The sequence below is a fragment of the Suillus fuscotomentosus genome, assembly GCF_016647785.1.
Source record: "Suillus fuscotomentosus strain FC203 chromosome Unknown F5891scaffold_128, whole genome shotgun sequence".
In the NCBI taxonomy this organism is placed as follows: Eukaryota; Fungi; Basidiomycota; class Agaricomycetes; order Boletales; family Suillaceae; genus Suillus; species Suillus fuscotomentosus.
In genome coordinates this window covers 69,875-85,694 of record NW_024539640.1, presented here as the reverse complement: position 1 = coordinate 85,694, position 15,820 = coordinate 69,875, and the positions used below count along the sequence as shown (strand labels likewise).

General features: G+C 49.4%; 1 protein-coding gene and 1 non-coding gene across 2 annotated transcripts; both read right to left on the bottom strand.

Annotated features, from left to right (window-relative positions):
* Positions 1–3,567: 3,567 nt before the first annotated feature.
* F5891DRAFT_t123 lies at positions 3,568–3,638 on the bottom strand. The gene has a single exon. It is a non-coding gene; the product is annotated as a tRNA-Gly (tRNA).
* Positions 3,639–3,708: 70 nt separating this feature from the next.
* On the bottom strand, positions 3,709–7,014 carry F5891DRAFT_1069726 (uncharacterized protein). Its single transcript, XM_041363250.1, has 11 exons — positions 6,994–7,014; positions 6,907–6,945; positions 6,680–6,856; positions 6,512–6,619; positions 6,359–6,454; positions 5,968–6,313; positions 5,239–5,917; positions 5,030–5,184; positions 4,653–4,979; positions 4,061–4,596; positions 3,709–4,002 (listed from the first exon to the last, which is right to left on the bottom strand). The coding sequence occupies exons 2-11, from the start codon at positions 6,934–6,936 to the stop codon at positions 3,748–3,750; spliced, it is 2,709 nt and encodes a 902-aa protein (XP_041218083.1). The 5' UTR covers positions 6,937–6,945; positions 6,994–7,014; the 3' UTR covers positions 3,709–3,747.
* Between the last annotated feature and the right edge of the window lie 8,806 nt (positions 7,015–15,820).

Here is a 15,820-nt window from a genome sequence, read left to right as displayed (position 1 = left end):
TCGATACATGTACACGCTCCTGGAAAATAATCGAATTCATGCTAGTTTCTGCGTTGGAGTATGCCACAAGTTTGGCATGGTATTCTCGAACGCTCAGGATGAGGCGTGGTCCCAGCACAAACATCTGGATGACCAATAAAATTTGAAGAGCACAAGTGAGTACCAGAGCTCCAATAGAAGTTGAATTCTACAGAAATGATGAGTAGTGGTTACACGCGGATGCCAGCGACAGCTCGGCGCACCGCAAGCTCTGGAGAGAGATTAGTAGCAAGCTGAAGGCAAGAGACACCAACAAAGCTAACATGTGCGGAACTTGAGCAGAAAATATAACCGCGTTCACATTACAAGCTCACCTTGCAAAATAAAGAACGTGAGATTGTATCAGCACTCTGAAACAGTCCCCGATGGTCGATCCTGTCGATGGACCGAGTCGTCGCAGGTCCCGGAAGTGTTTCACAGCACTCCAGACTGAAAGACACAGTGCGAGGACCTCCCAAATAGTGTTGAGCATCCAAACCATTGATATAAGAAATCGGTCATTCCCGTAAAATTCAAAACCGTACATATCTATGCCAGAGAGTCTCAACTCCTCTGGTGTTTGTCCTGTGAGTTGTGTTCTTCAAGCCAACAAGTAAAGCTTACCTGCTACAGTATCATTGAGTCCTATTGCCGTGATTACTCCGCAGGCAATGTTTACAGCCAGGAAGTTAATAACAAGGAACTTAAGCATTGTTCTAGATCCCTGATACATGGCATACAACCGAGCAATCATGATGACTTGCATCGTGTGTCAGTCGGGTCAATATCACAGAGGTATTACACCTGGGTCACTTACCACCCAACATGGCAGTCAAGGCCAAGTTTGTGCCATTCACTGCGTAGTCCGTGATAGTGCCTAACACTCCCAATCAGTGCACACCCTCACACTGGTATCAAAAACTCAGACTTACACCTATCGAGTCATTATGTTGAGCCAAGTTCGATGATTGGAATCTTACTCACCCCTACATATGAGCGTATTGATTGGATGGGAATGAGATGGCTGCAGAATACTTACTGCATCTGTCAGCGATATCGATGGCATAGTTTCTGTGTCTCTCCGGTCAGAAAAAATGAAAAACAGCACATATGAGACATACCCAGAAGATGGACACTAATTGTCAGAGATGAGCTATTAGCACAGCGCAAAGATGTTGGTCTCGACACATACACAGAATATGGCATTCCAATATAGCGTATCTACAACATGCTGGAGTCAGCACAAGTTGCCCACCACGCTAAAGCACAACATGAGGTACGAACAATCAAATACAGCACAGTCATGAGAGACCAACGTTGTCTCTGTCACGAATTCATTGCATGCTCTTGTTTTCTTCTGATACAAGACTCTTGTCACTCACTCAGATGAGTTCAATCTATGACACCATTCTTAGCGAGTGGGCTGCTGTGGCGATAACACCGACGTACCTCTTGTCCGAGTGTCAAAAATGGAAATATGTATCATGAGAATATCAGCGATTTTCGAACACTGTCCTGCTTACCCCAATCGTATACCACCACGACGCCTGCGACCACTGCGAAACTGCATGTCAATGTTAGATCTAGACATCCTGATGTGACCAACCCGTCCAATAGCTGAAAAAAATATTCAAATGGATTGTCGACCACCAGCTGGGATCATTTGAGACATAGGTCATGTTCGAGGGATGGATGAGCGAGTGGGGAATGTCAGTGGTGTATGACAATAGCGTTCGTGCTAGATATACCACCGTTCAGCCGTTTTATCACCAAAATCAACATGATGGAGATGTATATTTGATCCCGCCTCAAGACCCTTGCTCGGGTGAAGTAGTATTGCGGTGCGAAATCAAGCAAAAAGAGGAAGCCTTTGATAATCAAAGTAGACTCGCAGTTTGATTTGCAAACCAGTATTATGCACGCAAATAGTGCACGGACGCCGGGAAAGGCTAATGACGTTGAAGTGTTCCGTATGGAACCGTGTAGTGGCCATCGACCTAACACAGGTCTGAGCGTGATGCTATGCTGATCGTACCAAGTATCAGGGCATCGCTGGCCAAAGCTGGAAACTTACTAACAGCTGCTAAAACTGCTTTTTATCAGCAAGTCTGTCACATGGCACTGACAGCAGCACACTATATTCGGTGCATCCGATCGTGCGCTTGATGAGATGGCATTGGTGACCAGTACTTGATGTATAGTAGCACTGGTAGATCACCATGCTAGACCGAAAGAGAAGTTGTATGTGAGAGAAAATAAGCCTATAACACGTAAGAAGCCCTGATTTCTGATAGTAGATGACCCAGGGCGCAAACATGAAGCCCACCAGCTGCTCTGCCGCAGCTGCGTCTGCTGGAGGCCGATTACCTTTTGGAACATCTCTTGCTCCGTGCTGTGGAGTTTAATCATGCGACTAACCTTTAAAATTGTTGAACAGCCACCGACTGCGATCATTTGAGATTACGGTCATATTCGAAGGATGAGTGTACTAAGCAAATGGGGAATCCTCACTAGCTGGAACATGTGCATGAGGCTTCGATGCTTCGTTGCGACTGGATTCGAACCGGTTCGCGTGTACCAGGAATATACCGAACCCAGGGGGTTCGGTCCGGGAAAAATATTGGACCTGGGCAGATGGCTACCTACGTTGAAGTGCTGCGGAACTGGATTGTCGGCTCACTTCACAGCTGACACCTCAACTCTACCTGTTATACTGTCACGCCGGACCGAATTGTCAAGCTGCTTCCCTCGTAGAGCCTAACACCCAATGCATGGAAGGTGAGATCGGTTTCACTTCTTTCGCGCACCGTGTGATTCTTATGAAAATTAACGTTGATCAGCTGAATTAAATATGATGAGGATACTAAGGCTTAGCCTGGTCCGTTGTTTAGGAAGATGGATACTAGGTGCTGACTATGCGTAAAATTTATCAGTGAGCATGTTCAAGCTCAAGTTGTGAAAGGTCTGTAACATCGCCGGCAACGATGACCTGAAGAGTCAGGTCCAGCAGCTCTCCGTCCTCGAGCTGTTGTAGCGCCGCTTGTTTTGCCTCTCTGTGAGCTAACAACTTCTCCCTTCTTTGTTCCATGGCCTCTTCACTCCGCTTTGTTCACGCCTCTCCCGAGGTTGACTAGTGACTTCCATCAACCACCTCACGTAATCCATTTTCGTCAACGATGACCTGAGCTTGAGGCTCGTCGACGTCTGGTGGTACATTGACCACATTGGGGTCCAGCAGCTCTCCGTTCTTGTGTGGTTGTTGTAGCGCCGCTTCTTTTGCCTCTCTGAGCTATTGCCTTCTTCCTCTTTCGTTCCATTGCTTCTTCACTTGGCTTTCCCTTATGTTTTCTCTTTTGCCTTGTGTTTGATTTGTATGGGTCACCATCTTAAGGAAGGACGAATTTCTTGGCCCTGGGCATCGGAAGTGTTCTAGGCTTCTGGGAGTAACTGAACTTATGTTATTGCAACTGATGCAGTCAAGTTTACCTACATTACGGAACATTCTGGCACTCAGTAGCCCCGTTGGCCTCCGCCGCAAAAAGATCCGACTGCATTAAGAGGGAATCGAACCCCCGGCGGGTCGATGGCAACGACCCAGGTTACCACTACCCCATTAATGCCCATGGACTCCTGTAGAGTTTTGCCAATGTTCTACATGTTAATGTGATCAGGCTAGATGATATACTAATACGCGCTACAAGAGATACGGCACTCCAATGTACATCACGATCAATAGCCCGCTATCCTCGTGCTTTTCCTCCTGCCCTTCCTCCCGACATTCTCATCCCCAAGTAAAGCCATCAGCTTCCGTTTCTCCGCCTCCTGCCCAGGGTCCTCATATGTCACGCGCAGACTATCCTCGCTCGGACGCGTGCTCCCGTCCAGCAGGCTCATCGCGTCGTAATACATGGGCTGCGGCAGCGGCACAAGTCGCGCCGGAGGCTCCCTAGTGATGGTCTCGCGTGATTCTTGCCGGGATTGTACCTACATATAATGGATAAATGAATACGAAAGAGAAAGGAACTCTAGACTGCCGACGAACCCCGGGGCGCGGCAGTGGGCGCGGCCGCTTGCCCTTCCGCTGTCCTGGGCGCATAACATCATCTTCCGATACCTGTCTCTTGCCGAGCAACGTTGTCAGGCTCTCCTGTAGCTCGCGGGCAACGTCTCTTGGATGAGGTACTCGCACTGGCGAGGATTCGCACGTCAGCCGCGCATCTGAGCTGGGGGGAAGCTTCATCGGCGAGGGTGAGGTGGAGGAGGGTATGCGTCCGTTGGCATCCAGGGATGGGACTGGAGGATTAAGGTCTTCAGAGGGTGATAGAGGTCTCCGGCGTGTGGGGTGCACAGCAACATATTCGTGTGGGGGTGAGCTACTCTGCGGTGGCAAAAGAGGCGGAGAGGCTGAAAACCGTGCCCCATTGTCGCTCTTGTACTGTGGCAGAGCGTCGTCGAGTGAGCCATTTGACTCGCCGAAGAACATGGCCGGAGGGGCATGCTCCATGTCAAGGAGAGTAGGTGTCCGAAGATCTTGTAAGAGATGTGGCTTCTTCACGAAAAACGGAAGGACAGGCAAGCCTGTGACAATAAAACAATAAAAATGACGTTAAATGTTTGACGATACACTGGCTTACTGTTAGCATTGGTGGTATCCACCATCTGTACATCCCTCGCCTTACCCTTTGCCGCTCGGTCGCCAACGTTGCCGATGAGATATTCGCTGATGTCAGGTACCTTACCCGCCTTCGCCATATCCTCTAACCATGCCATGCCGACGACAGGGATGTTCCATTCCTTTGCCTTGTCGTATTTGGCACCGCAGGCACTCGGGCAAAGTAGGTGCGTCGAATGTCGAGAGAATATCTGGGCAAGCGTTATACCCAACGCCCGCAGCAAACGCTTTGTCCAGCATAGCTCAGACTGATCAAGTCCAGAAAGGCTTAGAATAATTTGTTCGGTGTCTGTGATCATGTCAACACATAAAATGAGTACAGGCAGCCATGACACGTACTAGGTATTGGACAGGGAAGGCTAAGAGGCCTGAATGATATATTTTCGTGCGGTCCACATATTCGCTCTTGGAAGACCGAGTGTTCGAGCCAACATTCCGTGCGATATTTGGCGCGCAAGGTCTCATCAGGTTCGTTCTGGTAGAGTTTGCTCCCACTAAGCAATCCGGTGCATAAGATGCCCCATTTATATGAGAGAGTAGAAGCTCACCTAATAAGTCGCACAACAATGAAATCGACATCGTCAGTATCTTCGTCCATGACCACGCCTCTCCCACGATCAATAGCATTGCGCACATTCGCACATTTTGCCTCCCCAAGTAGACGGAAGTGGAAACCTGCAAAGAGTGTCGCCATCGAAGAGTTCTCCACCTCAGGTTGGTAAGGTGCTGCACTCCCCTCTGCATCCCCAGGTCCCAGAGCTGCAATGGTGGTTGTCCGCCTGAACGGCTGCCGTGTCATTGGCTCCTTTGCCGGCGGCGCAAATGATTTGGCACGTTTGAAAGACGAGATTACAGATTTTCCCTGGGATTCTATCACCTTCTCTGCGGTTCTCGTTCGCACATCAGGCGCAAGACGTGCCGGTAACCGTATCGGCGACATCGGCAGACCTGCAATTGACTGTGACTTTGAAGGACTACGGATGAGCTTGTTCGCGACTGGATCGATCTCGAAACCCCGTGGACGTAAGAGGCTGCCCCAGAGTTGAAGCGTCACTGCGCGAACGGGAGTGTGTGCTAGGGATGCAGGTTCCTCCTCCTCCAACAGATCATAATCGTGACTTGGTTTCAGTGGGGCGGGCGTCCTAGGTAGATGGCCGTCGACAGGAATCGCATTCGAAGGGTGCGTGCCTGGGGCAGAGTCGTGAACTGGTATTGAGGTAGTGAGCTCTATTGTGCGTGAATTGATTTTCAACGGTATGGAGTAAATGTCTACTTGCCTTCGTTCATGGCCTTCCTCTCTGGCCTCGGCCGCGTGACGACGTAACGCTTTTCCTCGAAGCGTCCTCCGAATTCCAAGCAGTCCCAGAACCATTCCTCCCAGACGACGTGAATTTTCGCCTCGCCACGTTTGTTGAATTTATCAGCGTAGCGCATCTTCTCGGTCTCATTGTCGCCCGCACAAAGTAGATGTGTCACCTTGACAGGGCGTTCGATGGCTTTGACATATATCCCACCGTGTCTAGTTAGGGCGCGGTTTATATTTGCGCGCTGCTCGAGGTCATCAATACCTGATAATGAGAGTGTGACGCCGGAGAAGATGGGAAGGCGATGCGTAGAAACAGTCTGCAGACGTTAGGAGTGTGTTATCGACGATTATGTTGTGCTCACCTCTGCTAGATCTACGTCATCTCCACGCAACCAAACCTGGTGTGCATCTGTTATCCATTCGGGACGCATGATGGGTATTTTGCGTTCTAACGCGCACTACACCCATATGAATAGGATTAAACAAAGACAAGAGGCACCTGTGGATAATCTCACCGCGTACTTGGCTCCGCCATGGCTATTCGCTAGTAAGTGAGTCACTCTGTCCGTAAAGTCACTTGTAGATGTCGCGCCGAGTTCAAATGCCTGTTTGAACAGGGTAGCCTTCCCACATACTGTTAACTTCACCACTATCTCTCACAAGCCCGACCAGAACCAACGCACCTTATCCATTGGACCCGTCGCGCAAAGCGTAACACCCCTGAACGGTCTAGGACACAGATCAACCATACTCGCATTGGGAGGGACAAGTTCGGAGTCTGAGCTGTGGTCATATGGCACGTCCATTGGGTGAGCATGGCTGGATCGTGGTTGAGCGGGTCTAAGTTTAACATTTGGAACCTGGATAACCGGTCTATGTATATGTAGTCAATGATCAAGTCCGTGCGCACCTTGTGTGATTTGTTCGACCGACGCATCATTCCGAATAGCTGGTAAGGAATTTATTCAAAACCGTGACATGAATTCAGTGGACATGCCTGGTCACGTGAGTGGTTCAGGGTAGGTCAGCTCGCGCCTTGTTTAGTGGGCTTCCGAGTCCCACTGGAAGTCAAACAAGCATGTACGTGGACTCGTAGCCGGATTTCCTGCACAATCCTCTGGCCATATGCATACAGGCCCATCGGAATCGTGTTCTTTACCATGTGCTCTCATTTCTGTCTTGAGCTGGGGGCAGTGTCGTATACTAAGTTCAGCAGACCAGTCTCAGTCCACTGGCTGTGCAAAAGTTGATGCAGGGCCGACACATTGACTTTAATGTACAGTCACGGTGCGTTGTAGCATCGCTTTCCGATTCGCATCAGAGGTGCATAACCCTTATCATTTTTTTTGCATCGCGTAAGTGTCATCCAGTTATTACAGCTCAATGGTTAAATTTACAAATGCATCAATCGTGCATCGCAAGGAAATTACGAGAGTTCCCCGACATCACGATTCATTAACTGCTTTCGACCTTTGTTTGATCATTCCTGCGAGTGATACTAGGTTGGCAGCTCCTCAACTAAACCCTACTTTGGTTCGGTATCACGATCTTACTAAGAATCTTGATACTTCACTCCGAGTTAATCAAGGGCTTTGTGGCGAGAACGTACATTCATCTCCATCATGCCGATGTCTCCAATGCAGGTACTATTATATCTAGGAAGAAAGCCATTGCTATATGTTCATCAGGTTCGCTGCTCGCACTAGTATATCCTCCCGCAAAAATGACGCTAGTCTCAAACGATCCCGCCTGGTGGCCGATAATCAATTCGTTTCGTTTATCCAGTTATTTTACGTGTTCGTGGCGAGCCAGTCATGTTGATAGCGTCTCATTCTAACACGGATAGCGGTTTCGCAGTTGCTTCGTCTACGGCACTGATATACGATTGGGGTGAGTGAAATATTATTGCGGAACCGTTGATATGCTCATGATATTTCCAGTGCTGACGTTCGGAGAAGAGGTGGGTTTGTGTCATCACTACAGGACCAGCCATCTCACTAAGAGTGGTTTAACAGGTTGAACTGATCTGGGTGAGTAGACATCCGTATCAGAAGATAACGCAATGGTACAATTTTGTCGATATAGAGGCAACGCTGGTCCTTTGTGACTCTTCTGTATCTTATTGTAAGTGACTCGTGTTGTTGTCAAGTTGTGCTAACTCTGATCTGTTCTAGATACGCTACGTTGGAATACCATATTATATGTATGTTTATAGGGTTAATATGATGGCGTTGTGCTAATCAGCCATCTCTCACAATTAGCATCAATATTATGATGGGTGCGTCTCCTTTTACAATGTATTCGCGTCTTCTGATCGGTGGCACACAGCATCTTCGGGGACAGATGCAGTGAGTATCCTGCCCTGGTACTTTCCTATTAACTTTCCTTCTATATAGGAGTGAGTGCGATGCTCGACCAGCTTCATGTTTCAATACAATGACCACAATAGGTGTAAGTTCGTCTGGACACATTGATTCTTCCAGATTGACCGTTAACCGGGTGTTTCAGGCGCTATTCTGTATTCCACCCTAAATTGGATCAATGTGATTGTAGCCGCAATGCTAGGTGGTGAGCGACTCTGCTGCATGATCTCAGTGCCATTGACTGAAACATCGTATAAGTCATCATGCTCGCTCGGTTACACGCCATGTATCAGAGATCCAGAAGGATGCTTATCTTTCTCACTATAATCTTCTTGGTTGTCAACATTACCTGCGGAGTGATTGCGGCAGTGGTTCTCAGGTACATATCAGGGGGTAAGCTTTAGTTACATATCAAGGAATTAGGCTCGTTTGACGAATATCAGAGGAGCTCGTTCTCTCCGGCACACATGCATGTGCTTATATCTATACAGCAGACGACCTACTCCTGATCTCCATAGCTTGGATACTCACCGCTGTATGGGAGGTTCTTGCACTCTGCCTTTCAGTTTGGGTTGCTGTGAAACACTTCCGTGAGCTGCGACAACTCGGCCCATCGGCAGGATCGACCATCAGGGACTGTTTCAGAGTGTTACTAGATTCACATTTGGTTTACTTTGCAAGGTAAGCTTGTAATTGAACGCGGTTATCTTTTTCCGCTGAAGGGCCGCGCTTGCTAGCTTCACCGTTGTTTGTTGCTCCGCCTTCAGTACTCAGCTCTCTCCAAAGGTCTCGGTGCGCTTATTTGTCACCGATATCTACGTGTGACCGCTGTTCATCATTTTTATAGGACCTAGATTCTGCGGGAGTTCAGATTTCTAACGCTGTTTTTGAGATTTTCTCGTACATACAAATGTTTGTGCTGGGACCACGCCTCATCCTTAGCGTGCGAATGTATTATGCCGACTCCGATGCAGCAGCTAGCATAACCTCAATTGCTTTTCAGGATACTATACATATGCCGACTTTCAGTAGTGTGTAGCAGGGGAATACCTGTCAGGTAATCCGCAGGTATCAGGAAAAACTGTTTTAGGTTTCGTCATGGCACTTCGAATAGATTGTTCCGCGTTCCGGCTTTGAAGAGAAATACTTTGAATTGACAAACTTACTTTCTTTCTGTATCACTACTTGAGTCGCAACTACACCCTCGCACTGAGTGACACGCTGAGATCATCCTGAATATTATTGTGTGTATAGCAGGGCGTTCACGCGAGGCTAGACAGGTAAGATCTCAGTATTCGGATTACGAATCTCTTTATTGACGAATGTTTTTACCTAGACAGGTAAGCTACGTTATACGTTAGTACTCGTACTCAAACGTTACATTAGAAGACTCACATCTCAGTATTCGGATTACGAATCTGAGATGTTTCGATGGTGGATGGCTGCTTTTATATGGTGAGTGCGCCAGCTGGCCTTTTTGATGAAAACATATACTAAACGAATGAAAAAGATAGCCGACGTTGACACGTCGTCTGGAATCTCCGTTTGGTGGCGCTTGCACCTCGAGCTGCCTTACTCTTCGGCCGTAGTCCCATTTCCTCCTTTCTCGGCCTTTCTGTCCTCGGGTTCATCGGCTCTCAACACTCCCCCTCGAGCGTTATCCAAACACATCATTCCCCTCAACCTCTGCAGTCTGGGCTGTGCCAAGGCCTTGGTGAACGCATCAGCCACGTTGTCCTCGGTGGGGCAATAGTACAGCTTGAAGACACCACTCTTAACGTGTCCACGGATGAAATGGTACCGTAAGTCGATATGTTTCGTTCTCAACTGGAACTTCCCATTGGATGCTAACGCTATGGCAGCCTGATTGTCGCAGTGTATGGGGATTGGGAGGTTCGGGGTTTCGTAGAGTTTGGCGATGAGGAGCTGTAGGAAGAGGAGTTCGCGCACCACACTGGTAAGTGCGATATATTCAGCCTCTGCCGTCGACAATGCTATTAATGGCTGCTTCCTTGCACTCCAGGCTATGGGTGCGCCGTTGAACATGACGACGTATCCCGACATCGAGTGTTGGTGCGGCTGGGATGCCCAATCTGTGTCGATGAAGGCTTCTAGGCCAGCGTCTGTGACTCCCAAGGTGAGTTCCATGCTGTCTGTTGCCTTCAAATAACGTAGGGCCCGTTTTGCAGCTTCCCAATGGGGTCTACCAGGGTTCCTCATGAACTGGGACAACGTCGCTACCGTAAATGTGATGTCTGGCCGCGTACTAGTGGCCGCGTACATCAGGGACCCAATGGCCCTTTGGTAAGGTATGTCGCGCATGTCCTGTATCTTGGCGTGAGTCGCGGGAGCTTGGTCTACTGACAGCATTGTCGTAGTCTCCATGGGGGTCTGGATATTCTTGGTGTCGCCCAGGTGAAAACGCTCGACTATAGTCGCGACGTAGGCCTTTTGTGATAGCGTGATGGTACGTGCCACCCTATCCCTCGTTACCTTCAGACCTAACAACCATTTTAGCTCTCCCAAGTCACTTATCTCAAAGTGCCGCTGGAGTTCAGACTTGAATCATTGGATATGGGTGAGGTCGTTGGCCGTTACAGCCATGTCGTCTACGGACACCGTTATCACGGTATGTTCTTTGAAGGTGCGTTTATAATAAACAGCTTGGTTGACCTTGGACCTACTGAATCCTAACTTCAGGAACACGCCCGATAATTCTTCGGCCCACTCGAATCCTGCCTGCTTCAGGCCAGGTAAACTCCTCCTCAGCCGCAACACCTTTCCATGCTGGTCCTCCTTCAAGTAGCTGGGCGGGGCATGCATGTATATCTCCTCCTGGATGCTGGCATACAGGTAAGCACTTTTGATATCTACCTGGTGTATCTCCCAGTTTCGCTGAGCCGCCATCGCTAGGACCATCCGGATTGTTATCATACTGGCTGTGGGGGCGAAGGTGTCGAAGTAGTTGATGCCAAGCTTCTGCCTCTGCCCGTTCGCCACGAGTCGGGCATGCAACTTCAGCTTCTCGCTGTCTGGTCCGCGTTTAGTGGCCAGGACATAATGGCACGGTATGATGTTGGCGCCTTGAGGTGGGTCCACTACCTCCCACATACCTAGCTTCTCCAACTGACTTATCTCATAGTCCACCGCCTCCTGCCATTCAACGGCATCTGGACCATTTAAGGCCTGCTGTAGGGTGGGTTCTGGCTCTGCTGCGGCCAAGGCAAGGTGAAGATAGTTTTCTTCATCCATTAGGTCTACCTCTGATGCCTCCAACAGATTCTCCATCGTTAGGGCAGCCGTCTGGCCCTCGTTTAGTGCCGCATAGTATCCGGGGGGTGGTCTTGCCCTCGTTGACCTCATTGGAGGAGTAGATGGTTGAGGTTGTTGAGGAGTAGAAGGTTGAGGTTGCTGAGGAGTAGAAGGTTGAGGTTGCTGAGGAGTAGAAGGTTGAGGTTGCTGTGGCATGGTGATGGGCTGGACGCTACTAGGTGAGTTTTTATTACCGTTGCCACTGCTATGTTCGTTAACAGCAGTAGACTCCCCCTCGTCCGGCACACCATCAGCTGCTAGGATCGGCCTGAAGGTGACATTCCTTTCGACCGTGACTTGACGCCTCCCAGGCCAGTATATCCAGTATCCCTTACTCTCAGCGTCTACCCCCACAAAGACTGCTTCTTCTGCCCTCGCCTCCAGCTTACCGGCCTCTAACGCATGGACGAAGACCGTCGTCCCAAATTCATGGGCACGCGACAAGTCCGGCTTGGACTCGCGCACCATCTCATAGGGTGTGCTACCTGGGATGGCTCGTGAAGGTAGGCGGTTCTTGAGCCATGTGGCATAACTAACGGCCTCTGCCCACAGATACTTTGGCATGTCCTTGCCCAGGAGCATCGCTCTCGCGTGCTCGACCAGGGTGCGATTGAGGCATTCGGCAACACCATTCTGTTGGGGTGAGTCGTGCACTGTTAGCTGCCGTTCGATACCTTGCTGACACAAGTATTGGTCGAACTCGGCGCTCAGATACTCTCCTCCTCTGTCCGAACGGACTTTTCGCACACGGACACCTGGCGACTGACGCGTCACCCATGCCTCGTAGGACTTGAACGCGGTAAGTGCGTCACTCTTTTGCTTGAGGAACTCGAGTCGCGTCTGCCGGCTGAAGTCGTCCATGAAACTGACATAATATTTACAGCCGCCCAGACTCATTGTTTGCGCCGGTCCCCAGAGGTCCGTATGGACTATCTCCCCATATGTGAGTGCACGTGTCTTTGTCTCTTTCGGGAAGGACTGCTGCGCTGACTTAGCTCTCACGCAGGTATCGCAGAATTCGGGTTTGGACTGCGGGTCCAGGTCTACTCCCACCACCAAGCCTTTCTTCACAGCTTCGGCAAGTGCATTCTGGCCGATGTGTCCCAGCCTACGATGTAGCTGGCCTAGGGTAAGCTTTTCTTTGGCCACATTAGCGTGGTGACCTTGACTCCCTTTCGTCCCAACAGAGTACAGCCCTTCCACCTGTGGGATCTCCGCAATGATGTCCCTTCGGGGACCTCATGAGAGAATCTTGCACATACGTCCTTCAAAAAGGACTGCTAGACCAGCGGATGCGATACGATTTGTGGATATGAGGGTGAACGCCATACCGGGGGTGTATAGGGTGTCCTTCAAGGTCACAGTGGTCCTCTTGGAGCCCAAAGGTAAGTCGATTCTCACATCTCCGCGACCTGTGGCGCTAACGTTGGAATCGTTTGCAGTATAGACCTTTTGGGGAGGTATTTCGACGAAAGTCTCGAATTTGGACCTGTCCGGACAGAAGTGGGATGTCGCGCCGGAGTCAACTATAGCTCCACGGCGCGCAGCAGGTAAGTGCATAGCTTCTGCTACGCTCGCAAGGTCTGACGTTGCAAAGGCGTAATTGTCCTGGGCCTTGGAGTCTTTGGCCGCAGCCGCATTAGCACTCTGCTTTTGGGTGCATCCGCCCCTTTTAGCCTTCTGCTTGGGTCCTTGGCCCTCTCCCCCTCCACCTTTCCTCCAACATTCGCTCTTGTAATGACCCTTTCGGTCACAGTTCTGGCAGAGCGCGTCTGGGTTGTAGTGGGGCGCAGCGCCATCCACGCCTTTGGACTTCTTATCGTTGGCACGTGCGGAAAAGGGCAGAGTTTGTGCCTCGTTTGGATGGGCGTCTGTCGGTAAGCAAACGATGCTCGTATTCCTCGGTGATAACATTGACAAGTTCATATGTACTTAGGACCTTTTTGGTGATCTTGGCCGCTGCATTAATCGACAATAGGATGGGACGGTATGATTCTGGGAGGGAGCCTATGATAATGGCGTAGAAGTCTTTTTCGTCTATGGACGCTCCCATTCCCGTGAGAGATTCGCGCAGGCGCAGCATTTCGCTAAAGTGCGTACGCACGTCCCCGTTCTCTTCGCATCGAGTCTCTTGCATCCGTCGTCTAAGGTCTATCTGGACCAACTCTGTCTTGCCCTTGTGAATCTGACACACCTCTTTCCAGACGTCAGATGCAGCCTCCAGCTTTTGGACTCGCAACAGGAGTCTGTCCGTAATGGTACTAAACACCTGTTGTTTTACTAGGGAGTTGCGCTGATAATATTCGTCTAGCTTTTTGTCGAGGTCGTCGATTTCTGCCTGGGTGGGCACAGTACCATCCTTCTTGGTCACAGCACCGGTTTTCGCATCGATCAGGAATGGTATAGGCTTTACTGCCCGGCCGTCCACATAGCGCATCAATCCTCGTGCTCCAATCGCCGTCAAGGTACGTTCTTTATAAGTGATCCAGTTTGTGCCGTCTTCGGCTAATTTGGGTACATTGAACAGGGATGAACTGGTAGCAGGGAGCGTTGTGTCCATGGCCGGGGCAGGGCTCATAACCTATTGTGTGTATAGCAGGGCGTTCACGCGAGGCTAGACAGGTAAGATCTCAGTATTCGGATTATGAATCTCTTTATTGACGAATGTTTTTACCTAGACAGGTAAGCTACGTTATACGTTAGTACTCGTACTCAAACGTTACATTAGAAGACTCACATCTCAGTATTCGGATTACGAATCTGAGATGTTTCGATGGTGGATGGCTGCTTTTATATGGTGAGTGCGCCAGCTGGCCTTTTTGATGAAAACATATGTTGAGGCTTACAAGCCGAGAACACGAGCCGAGAACGCGCGTGCTTACAAAGCACAACTAGCGGACTTGTTCTGAGTTTCGGAGAAAAACATATGATATATATTATACATAGGGAACTTCCGAAAAATAATCATCTTGCGCTCCTATTGCCAGACGCTTGCTTGTATCTAACCGTCATCGTAACTTTAATCTCGTAGCCTTGATCCTAAAAGGTTATGAGCCCTGCTCGTGCGCAAATAACAAAATAAAACATATAACAAACGAAGACTAACCAACCAAAATGACGGACCAATCTGCCGTTGGCTCCTCGCTATCATCGTTATATCGGATCGAGCATTTGAACGACTCTAACTGGCTAGGCTGGAAACGCTGAGTCAAAGCCATCATGTTCGAAAAAGGAATAGTAGGGTATGTTGAAGGTACCATCCCCAAACCTGCGCGAGGCCCAGACCCCGTTTCGGCACAGAGGGAAGCTGACATAGCTAAATGGGAGATGCAAGACCGTAAGGCCCAGACTGTGATTGAGCTGTCAATAAGTGATAGCCAAATGATTCACTTAGCTGGAGCCTCAACGGCGAAAGAGATGTGGGATCAACTGAGAATCGTGAAAGAATCATGAGGAAAACAGGCGATAACCACATGGCGGCGAAAGTTCTACAGAACCACCGCTGACGAAGGCGATGACATCCCCACACATGTCAAAAACATGAGGGAAATACAGGAAACCTTACATATGATGGGAAGTCTGGTGACGGAAGACGACTTCTGCACTGTACTTATCTCGTCGTTACCGGAATCCTGGGATACCTTCACCACAACATATCAGATTAGGATGGGCGACACGAAGACAATTACGTCGCACGAGTTAATCTCCCTTATTCTAGAGGAGAACTCGCGGAGGAAAGAGAAGGATGGCAAAGGAAAAGGAAAGGAGAACGCACTTGTTGTCAAAGGAAGGAATCTAGGAAAAAGGAAGCGAGAAGACGTGAAGAAATGCCACATTTGTAAGAAGACGGGTCATGTTGAAGCTGAATGTTGGTTCAAGGATAAGCAATGCTCTAACTGCGGAAAAGCGGGACATACTAAAGAAAGTTGCTGGAGTAAAGGCGGAGGAAAGGCGGGTCAAGGCCCATCCAAACTCCCTCCAAAGAAGTGTGGAAAATTCGACAACGCGCGCATTGTAACAGATGTAGATGTCGTTGCGGATAACGCGCAATATGAGGAGGAAAATGATGTAGCCTTCATCGGCGAAGAGATGCAGGTCGAACCAACAGAGATCGAGAACCAGACAGAAGTCGAGTTCGAAGACCTGAAT

Excerpts from the sequence above, each read along its gene's own strand:
- F5891DRAFT_1069726 (XM_041363250.1), bottom strand. The coding sequence starts at position 6,936 with ATGATGCGTCGGTCGAACAAATCACACAAG. Across the intron at positions 6,620-6,679 it reads CGACGGGTCCAATGGATAAG|GCTACCCTGTTCAAACAGGC; the intron begins GTGCGTTGGTTC and ends GTATGTGGGAAG. Across the intron at positions 4,597-4,652 it reads GGATACCACCAATGCTAACA|GCTTGCCTGTCCTTCCGTTT; the intron begins GTAAGCCAGTGT and ends TTATTGTCACAG.